This window comes from Ricinus communis, chromosome 5, assembly GCF_019578655.1.
Source record: "Ricinus communis isolate WT05 ecotype wild-type chromosome 5, ASM1957865v1, whole genome shotgun sequence".
Lineage (NCBI taxonomy): Eukaryota > Viridiplantae > Streptophyta > Magnoliopsida > Malpighiales > Euphorbiaceae > Ricinus > Ricinus communis.
The window spans coordinates 22,784,856-22,795,388 of NC_063260.1; the positions used below are offsets into that span (position 1 = coordinate 22,784,856).

The 10,533-nt window shown below is 33.3% G+C and overlaps 1 protein-coding gene across 1 annotated transcript; it reads left to right on the forward strand.

Moving 5' to 3' along the window:
• The first annotated feature begins 3,282 nt into the window (after positions 1-3,282).
• Positions 3,283-10,192, forward strand: LOC8258415 (guanylate-binding protein 1). Its single transcript, XM_002509374.4, has 14 exons — positions 3,283-3,849; positions 4,185-4,346; positions 4,496-4,561; positions 4,738-4,881; positions 4,986-5,099; positions 5,358-5,459; positions 5,582-5,767; positions 6,699-6,788; positions 6,854-6,988; positions 7,317-7,439; positions 7,622-7,707; positions 7,818-8,430; positions 8,577-8,654; positions 8,767-10,192. Exons 1-14 carry the CDS (start codon positions 3,595-3,597, stop codon positions 9,808-9,810), a joined length of 3,198 nt encoding a protein of 1,065 aa, XP_002509420.1. The 5' UTR covers positions 3,283-3,594; the 3' UTR covers positions 9,811-10,192.
• Positions 10,193-10,533: the final 341 nt, after the last annotated feature.

Below are 10,533 nucleotides of genomic sequence, written 5' to 3' on the forward strand. Positions count from 1 at the left end.
AACAAATAAAAGAAAAGCTAAGCTGGATTCTTACAAAGGGTGAGAAATATTGAAACTGAAAAGGATTTAAGCTGGAGAATGGATAATGGGTCATGGGCTTGGGCTCTTTTCTTAATATTGGTGTTAATTTCAAATGATAATCCTATAGTGATAAGATTTTGATGCACACTGGCAGTGGCATGAGCATGGCCAATCTACACACACACGAAAATAGTGTTTTACACAAAATCTTTCTTTTTTATTTGGCAACTTATATATATTTTAATATTAATTTTCTAAATTGTGAGAATTTTAGTTGTTTTAGAATATGAAAGTACATGCACTAATAATTTATTAAATTATTAAATTACATTTAAAGTACAACCTCTTATTTATTATAAGAAATTTAAAATATTAAAATCAATATATTTTTTTACCATTAATTCTCATAAAAAACATTTTATAACATTACTTTTTATATTTTATAGGGAAAATCATATAATTTTTAAATTTATATTCTTAGTACATAAATTAATTTTTATAAATAATTTATAAGGTATATCATATGTGATATATATTTAATGAATATGTATTTTGTTCAATAAAAATATCATAAAGACTTATTATAAAATATTTATTTTTATTTAAAAATCAGAATTTAATTATATAATCATCTAATACGTTAATATTTTTACTATATATTTTAATATAAGCATTATTTATTATTTATTTAATAATGTTATTTTTATTTTTAAGAGAGTATTATATTACATGTTCATTGTAGATGTCTCATTTGGCACATATACTGCTTGACATAAAGTATTAATATAAACCTTAGCTATTATTTATGAGTCAGTTACAAAAATTTTCATTATACAAACAATCAATTATACTTTTAATAACTTTTAATTAATACCATAATATGCTATAAATTTTGGTAAGAAAATAACAACTCATCGTCTTAAGTGCTGCTTTTAGAACAGCTATTTTTTTTTTTTATATTAGTAGAAGTTTTTTTCCTTTCATCTCTCTTTTTTTAAAATTTTTATACATTCTATACCACTTGTTTTTACTTCATCTTGATCGTTTTTTTTTTTTCTAAGTTATTAGTAAAGAACTATCTATTCTCACTTTGAAAATGAAGTTACTTGTGTAATAAGAATATGCGAAGGTTATTTCAAAATTTTATTATTTTTTATACTCACTTTTAATATTCTATTTTCCAATTACTGGTATATGATAATAGTGCAATCTTTTATTTTCTAAACGAAGCAATACTGCGTGAAGATAACATATGAGTCCTGAACCTTTTTTTTCTTGTAGAATAAGTAATTTTTTTTTTCAATTATTTATTTTTTTGTTATATTTATGTATATATGAAAGCAATATTTTATCTTTGCGCTTTTTGTCTCCTCACTTAAATTTTTTTGTTATGAATTTTAAGGCATTTCTTTGAATTATAGTAAGTTCTTAGTCTTAACTTTTATAAAAGAACAATTTTTTTTTCTTTCATCTTTAAAACCATATTAACTGTCAATTAATATTAATATAAATATTCTCATATCCTCTATTAATTATATATGTTATTAGCAGTCCTTAATTTTATATTATGCTAATTTTGTGTCTCATGATCTTCCTTGGACTAATTTTGTGTCTGATAATCTCTCTTTTGATAATTGAAAAGTTATTATTTATCACCATAACCATTTTAATATAGATTTTATAGTTTCCATCTCCATCTTCATTTTCAATTTTATCTTTATCTCCATCTTCAAATAAAATTAAAGAGCAAGTGATGGAGGAGAACACAATAAATCTGTATCTATATATATATGAAAGCTAGGCTTTATCTCTCCTCACTTGAGATATTTTTATGATCTTTAAGGCATTTCTTTAGATTGCAGTGAGTTTTTTAGTTTTAACTTTTATGAAAAAACTATTTTTATTTTTTTCTTTCATCTTTAAAACCATATTAATTGCCAATTAACATTAATTTAACTATATTCATCTCCTCTATTAATTATATATATTATTAACAACCCTTAATTTTCATATTATGCTAATTTTGTGTCTTATGATCTTTCTTTTGATAATTGAAAAGTCATTATTTATCACCACAACTATTCTAATGTAAATCACCACTTTGTCATTCATATATTCTATATTTTTCATCTCTATCTTCATTACCAATTTTATTTTTATCTCCATCTTCAAATAAGATTAACCAGAATGCAAGAAATATAACTTTTGGAATAGCATTACAATAATTTGTAACCTTATTTTTAAAAACTCCTGAAAGGTAAGCTTAAAAAAGTTATTTTAATTTGTTAAGAAGTCTTATAATTATGTACTATTCAGGTTAGTATTTTTTATTTTTTTGCTTGATTAAAAGTTTAATTATATCAAGATGAATATCTTTTGTATATCATAAAAATTAATTAATATTATAGTTGAACAATCTCATTATTAAATATTTGTTTATTTTAAGATTGATCTCTTATTTTTATGTTATTTTAAGATTGATCTCTTTTTTTTTCTTATTTTAAATTTAATTCTTTATCTATGTAATGTTTACGATTAAATTTAATAATAGTTCATATGCATCGAAGCAAAATAAAAATTGCTGCCATTTTATATGTTTTGTAATAGTACCATTTTTAATTCTGTATTCAGCTATATTTTTAGTTTTTTAATTCTTTTAATTGACAATCATCTATAATTATAATAAAAAATTTAATTAAGTACAAAACATAATAATTGATTCTTATGTAAGTTGTTATATAATAATCCGCCCTATGGGCGTGCACAAAAACTAGTTAGGATGTAAATTATTACTCGTTTCGGTTAAGGCTAGTGTAATTTTGAATGTAAAAAGTGATATAATTTTTATAGAATACGAGTCAACCTTATTGATCCTAATCAATTACCTTAATCTCTAATTCATGTTCATACACACCGATTATTATGAAAGTAAATTAAATATTCTACTACTATTATAAAAATACATTTATTAAAATAGATATTTTCATTTTTTAAATATAAAAGGATGCATAATTTACATTGTTTATTTTATTTAACATAATTATTTTTTATTCTAATCACTATAATGGATGATCTATTAAACACACTCCATCACTTTTCTTACAGATTGCCACACTAAAATTTAAAAAAGAAATTTAATCACTCAATTGTAATGTTTTACACACGCTAACATTCTAATTATCCCTTCGGGTCCTTTACACATTTACAACCGGAGCTCCAATTGGCATCTTTTATTCCTTCATAAATGACAAAATCATCCCTTTGTGTTCCAGGACTGCGCCCGTCTTGCTAAACACCTCTACTGTAATTTCACTTCTTATCAGAAACTCTATAGAGAATAATAGAATCACGTACTCTTTCACCAAAAGGCCTCTGCATCGCTTCTCTTTCCCTCTCCAATTTTAAACCCGACTGCGAAGGAAAAGAAAAGCAAATCAACGAACGAAAAAGAAAAGAAAAAAAGAAAAAGAATAATAGCAGAAGTAGAAAGCGTAAAACAAAATAGTCACAGAATCACCACCGTTGCCGCCCACTAGCACCACCGCCACTACCACCACAATCACTAGCAACAGGATGTTCAAAATCTTCAGAGGTAGAGATACGGCCAGCGAGTCCTCGCCGGAAACCTCGCCGTATCAATCACCATCCATGTCACAGACTTCGTCGACAGGACCGGCGAGGCCAATTAGACTTGTTTATTGCGACGAGAAAGGAAAGTTTCGGATGGATCCAGAAGCAGTCGCTACACTCCAGCTTGTTAAAGGGCCAATTGGTGTCGTTTCGGTCTGTGGTCGCGCTCGCCAGGGAAAAAGCTTCATTTTAAATCAGGTTAATCATATCTTTTTATTTTAAGTATTTATTTTGAAATTACAGAGGAGACAGGTTTGGCTATTTCAAATATTTCAAATGCTAGGGTTCTTAATTGTAATTTTAGAGAGTGTGGTGTTTTATTTGCTAAATTCACACTCATAGTATTAACTCGTGGTAACTTTTACTCTCGTCGAAACATTTAAGTTTTTGTTTTTTTTTTTGCTTTGGCTAGATTATATATGATAATTGTTATGCTTAATATTTGTTTCTTTTACATGTATCGCGTGACTGTCGTCATTTTTATCAATTCATTTTAACTAGGAACTACACTTTGGTTTATGAACTGTATATAGCTTCTAGGAAGAAGTACTGGATTTCAAGTAGCATCAACTCATCGACCATGTACAAAAGGACTTTGGTTGTGGAGTGCACCATTGAAGAGAACTGCTCTTGATGGAACTGAGTATAATCTGTTACTTTTAGATACTGAAGGAATAGATGCATATGATCAAACAGTAAGTTCTTACATCTCATTCCTTGAGATATATGGTGGCTGCTTCTATTTATTTACTTTTAGATACTTATCATTTCAATTGTCTAGTTATGCATTGTTTTGCTCTTATGCTACTATAATGCCTTTCCTTTCCTTTTTGTTCTTTGGCAGGGAACATACAGCACTCAGATATTTACCTTAGCTGTTCTGTTATCTAGCATGTTCATTTTCAATCAGGTTGGGCTAACTTATGTTAAGACCTTGGTTTATTGCTTGTTTTCTTCGTGCTAATGTCGCCTTATTTACCATGATACACTTTAGCACCAAATTTATTTGCCCTGTTCACATTGTCTCCCTGGCACCGTTTCACTGGATTTCTCATTCATTCACCTGTACTCATGTACTTCTATCAGATGGGTGGTATAGATGAATCTTCAATTGATCAACTCTCTCTTGTCACTCAATTAACGAAACATATTCGAGTAAAAGCTTCAGGAGGAAGGACTACAGTTTCTGAACTTGGACAATTCTCCCCTATATTTGTTTGGCTTCTAAGGGTATTGGGTTCTGAACATTTCTTTATTTTATTTCCTTCTGTGTCATGATATTTTGTTTTTGACATTATGTAAAGTACTTATAGCAGTTGATTTTTCTCTTGTAGGACTTTTATCTAGATTTGGTCGAGGATAATAAGAAAATAACTCCTCGTGACTATCTAGAAATAGCTTTAAGGCCGGTTCAAGGTAGTGGAGGAGATATAGCTGCGAAAAATGCGGTAAATTTGTCATTTATTTGAGATCTTCTGACAACTAATTTGATAATTCTCTCTAATAATTCTTTAAAGTTCTTTTATTTTCTCCCAAGCGGCACACCATGCATTTGCAAGGAACCATCGTTTTGTTAATTGTGTTATGCTTGATTCTGTTACATATCAAATTTTTAAGCCTCACTTATTTTGATTAGTACCAATATATTCTGAATTCTGTTTTTTCATGCTTAGAGGTTCTAATTGTGCATTAAATATGATATATAGATACGGGATTCCATTCGAGCTCTCTTTCCTGATAGAGAATGCTTTGCCCTTGTGAGGCCTGTGCCTGAGGAACGGGATCTACAGCGAATGGGTCAACTGTCGGTTAGTTATCTACACCTCTTTGCGAGATTACAATCTAGTAATCGGCTTAGTAAACTCGCACAAACAAGTGTAGTTACTTCTTCCTAGTTTTACATTTCTTAAGTCATTTGTCTTACATGCAGTTGGACAATTTAAGACCAGAATTTAGATCTGGACTGGATGCATTGACAAAGTTTGTTTTTGAGAGGACGAGGCCTAAGCAAGTTGGGGCTACGATAATGACAGGCCCTGTTCTTGTTGGTATCACAGAATCTTATTTGGAGGCTCTGAATAATGGTGCAGTACCCACAATATGCTCCTCATGGCAGGTTGGTTTTCCATTTGAACTCCCTTTGTTATGATGGATTAACATAATGAAAGATCTATTGCACTCCAAATCATCAATCAAATAATTGATTCTCAATTAACTCGTCGTTTAGTTTAGCAAATAGGTTGAATCAGTATTAGGTACAGCTTTACTAGTAACTTAAAGATATTAACTTTGGGTATCTATGTTGATGGTAGAGTCATTGCTATATTGGAAGTACGAAATCCAACAGACATATGAGTTGAAAGTAATGCCACGGGCATCAATTACTGAGCTTAAATAAAAATACTCTAGGGGCCAATCGTCCGTTAATCCAAGAAGATATGACAGTAAAAAAGTACTTGAACCAGATCCATTTTCTTATCACGGGGAGCGAGAGTAGATTAGGACAGACCAAGTAAGATTAAGATTCTAGTGACTGGTTATTTTAAATTGTAGGGAAGCTGTAAACCTGTAATCACCATTACAATGCCAGCTAATCTCTTTGCAAAATCTTTTAGAACCAAGTAAAATGTGTGAAGGATTGTGGATGAAAAGTTGAGGTGTGTGAGAGAAGATAAACTTCCTATCCTGTTTCGGAATTTACCAACTTTAGAATTTAAGATTTGAAATCTATATTTCCATTCAGAGCTGTGAAGCTTAACCGAGCATCTTTTCATCTAATGTTGTTATTCTTATACTCATCTTACAGATCTTGTCCATATAAGTTACTTGCTTTCGCATTTTTTTTCTACGCTATTCTTTTCTCCTTTGAAGAACAATTACTAATGCTGCATGAGGTGTGTTTAGGAATTACACCATTGATGCAGAAGGGTTATTTTTTTTGTTGCACAATAACTTCTTCTGTCAAACTAACTATGTGGAAGTTCCATATGAAGTATCTAATGCTTTGGTTCTTTCTTTATAGTCTTCCCTAATGTGCTATTTTTCAGAGTGTTGAAGAAGCTGAATGTCGAAAAGCATATGATATTGCCATGGAGGTTTATAGGTCTACTTTTAACCGTTCGAAGCTGCCAGAGGAAGTAAGTGGCACTTTCTTCCAAGTTATTTGGTGATTTCCATCATTTTCTAATTTTCATGATGGTAGGTTGCTCTGAGGGAAGCACATGAAGAAGCAGTACGGAAATCGCTGGATGCATTCAATGCAAGTGCTGTAGGGATTGGTGAGACAAGGAAGAAATATGAAGGGCTTCTGCATAAAGAATTGAAAAAGGCATTTGAGGTAGTGGATATTCAGAAAAATTGAATCAAACATATAACTTGAGTCCTGTTTTGGTTATTGAATCTATCTCTAGGTCATCCGTTTGAATGAAGTGAGAATCTTATATTCCAATTTTTAGAGTTAAGTACTGATTGATCCTGTAGTAGCCAAAGGGGAAAACGAAAAAGGTGCTAGTTTTGCTTCTGTAGGCAATGGAAGCTTTGTTTGCAAGTTATAGGAAGTTGTGATGTAGCCTCTTTTTCTCCATTGAGCCAGAAGTAGATTCCTTATCTTGTTATATGTTTGGATGTTGAGATGAATCTTGCATGAGTGGTTGTTACTGGTGCAGGATTATAAGAGGATCACATTTATGGAGGCAGACTTGCGATGCTCAAATGCTATACAGAAAATGGAAAGGAAGCTTAGAACAGCTTGTCATTCTTCGGATGCAAATGTGGACAATATTGTGAAGGTAAGTATACTTTTCGAATTGATTGACTTATGCTTGAGCTGTCATGAGCACCTCCAGAATGAGGGATGAGGTGACATGCATCTCCATATCCCCAAGGTTCTTTTTGTGATTGTGCTTTGCCCTAATATAGTTTCAGAACTCCGTGGCATCTTTTAATGGTAATAAGTTATGTTCTTGTGCAGCTTCTTGATGGTTTTCTATCTGATTATGAAACATCATGTCATGGTCCAGGGAAATGGCAGAAATTAGCCATTTTCCTACAACAAAGGTCTCTATCTATTTCTCTTTCCATACTCTTCCCCTTTTGTCATTTCTGAAATTTTGCAAATTGAATTTTGGAAAAGAAATCAAAGTAAAGATTTTATGGTATGACTGCAGTTTGGAAGGCCCAATATGTGACCTTGCCAAGAGGCTTAATGATCAAATTGGATCTGAGAAGAGTTCCCTCATGTTAAAGTGTCGCTCTATTGAGGATAAGATGACATTGCTTAACAAGCAATTGGAAGCTAGTGAGAAACACAAATCTGAATATATGCAACGTTATAATGAAGCTATCAATGAAAAGAAGAAGCTGGCTGATGACTATATGAAGCGCATATCTGATATGCAAAGTAGTCGCAGTTTGCTGGATGAGAGGTGTTCAAGCTTAGTGAAAGCATTGGAATCTGCCAAGCAAGAAATGTCAGACTGGAAAAGAAAGCATGATCAGCTCTTATCGAAACAGAAAGCTGATGAAGACCAGACCAGTTCAGAAATTGCAGTTCTCAAGTCTCGAAGCAGTGCCACTGAAGCAAGGCTGGCTGCTGCTCATGAACAAACTAAATCTGCTCAGGAAGAGGCCGCAGAGTGGAAAAGAAAATACGATATTACTGTAAGAGAAACAAAAGCTGCTTTGGAAAAGGCAGCAATTGTACAAGAACGGACAGGCAAAGAGACCCAATTGAGGGAAGATGCTTTGCGAGAAGAATTTTATAGTCAATTGGCTGAAAAGGTGCTCTTTCCCCCTCTCTCTCTCTCTCTCTCTCTCTCTCTCTTCATCATGTGCATGCAAAAGGATACCCTCCCCCCCCCCCCAAAAAAAACCCCCCAATTCATGTGATTAGACAATTCAGGATTTATGCATTAATGAATATGCAGGAAAGAGAAATAAAGGAGAAAAATGGGAGAATCGAGCATGCTGAGCAGTGTTTGACGACCCTAAACTTGGAGTTAAAGGTATGTTTATCAAATCATTACTATGTGGCAACAAAGTATCACCTCTGTTTCATATTCCCCCAAATATGAAAACATTGTGCAAAAGCTTAGATGGTCTGTTTAACCTTTGCAGGCTGCTGAATCAAAGATGAAGAGTTTTGATTCTGAAATATCATCCCTAAAGCTTGAAATCAAGGAATGGAGTGAAAAGTTTGAGTCTGCAAATGCTAAGGCTCAATCTTATGAGAGAGAAGCTAGGATATTGGAGCAAGAGAAGATCCATCTGGAGCAGAAGTACGGATCTGAGTTTGAGAGATTTGCAGAAGTCCAAGATAGGTGTCATCATGCTGAAAATGAATGTAAGAGGGCTACTGAATTGGCTGATAAAGCACGCGCTGATGCAGCCTCTGCCCAAAGGGAAAAGAGCGAGCTTCAGAAATTAGCAATGGAAAGGTTAGCCCAAATAGAGAGGGCAAAGAGGCATATTGAAAGTTTGGAAAGAGAGAAAAATGACCTGGCAGATGAAGTTGATAGAATACGCATAACGGAGATGGAGGCTGTCTCAAGAGTTGCACTTCTGGAGGCAAGGGTTGAAGAAAGGGAGAAAGAAATAGAATTATTGCTGAAATCAAATAATGAGGAGAGGGCCAGTAATGTTAAAGCCCTGAAGGAGCTCTTGGATGCTGAGCGAAAAGCCCATAGTGTTGCTAACAAACGGGCAGAGGACTTCTCTCTTCAGTTGGAAGAAGCAAGGGCAAAACTTGATGCACTACAGCAAGAGTTTACTTCAGTTCGTTTGAATGAGTCAGCATTAGACAATAAGCTGAAGGCAACTTCCCATGGTAAACGTTTGAGAAGTGATGATGTCGAGATGGGTGTAGGATCTGTCCAAGACATGGGTACAAACAACAGAAGTTTAAGACAGAGTAAGAAGTCCAGGAGCACAAGCAGCCCCTTAAAGTACACACATCCAGAAGATGGTGGTTCAGTGTTCATGGGTGATGAGGATAACCAGAGTCAGCAAACTGATCAGGAAGACTATACAAAGTTCACAGTGCAGAAACTTAAGCAGGAGCTGACAAAGCATAATTTTGGTGCTGAGCTCCTTCAGTTGAAAACTCCAAACAAGAAAGACATTCTTGCCTTGTACGAGAAATGTGTTCTCCAAAAGTCATAAGCTTCTTAGAGTTGGCGTGTATATGAGGGTGCTTGTAATCTACTGGGAGTTTAGTCAATAGGTCAGTGTGAGAATATTAGGTAGTTTTAATCCTTTGGGGTTTCTGTTAAGTTATATATGGATTTGGAAGATCTTGTTGATGTAACAAATTAGGGTCCGTTAATACTCTGCGGTGAGGGTCAGAAGTATTTCATCTCTAGTTTTTCGCGTCTCTTAGAATCCCTTTTGAGAATACCGTTTCTAGAATTTGCTCGTGGCAGAGCTGAGTGTGTGGCGTGTGGTCCATTTCCTGGACAGCGTGGATCCAAGTGTGTAACCCTAGGTGAAGACTCCATTTCAGAACTTGCTGAATCTACAATTTCATATTGACTTTGATTTTTAATATTCCTGAACCTTAGATAAAGAACAGGAATTTTTCAATCACATCTAAGGGTATGTCACTGGTATATTTAGTCCCGCTGATGCAACTCAATACCAAAGGTAAAAATCGTTCCATCCCGCGAATGTCTAATTGCGATCAGTTAAGCCGCCACGAATTAGTTCATAATCATTTTCATCTAGTGAGTTTTCAATAGGTGTTTTATTGTGTGCAGACCTCTCGGCCAATGATGGTACCAATTAATATTGCAATGATGGCGATGATGTAACTCATCTAACTTTTTATTTATGCCTGCCGCATTTTATTAGTATTGAGAAAAGAATACTATTTTTCATTAAAAAAAG

What these genes read in the sequence shown, in the direction of transcription:
- LOC8258415 (XM_002509374.4), top strand. Translation starts at nt 3,595, where the DNA reads ATGTTCAAAATCTTCAGAGGTAGAGATACGGCCAGCGAGTCCTCGCCG. An exon ending in GTTCGAAGCTGCCAGAGGAA is followed by an intron (nt 6,789 to 6,853) that starts GTAAGTGGCACT and finishes TCATGATGGTAG; the next exon opens with GTTGCTCTGAGGGAAGCACA. An exon ending in ATAGTCAATTGGCTGAAAAG is followed by an intron (nt 8,431 to 8,576) that starts GTGCTCTTTCCC and finishes ATGAATATGCAG; the next exon opens with GAAAGAGAAATAAAGGAGAA.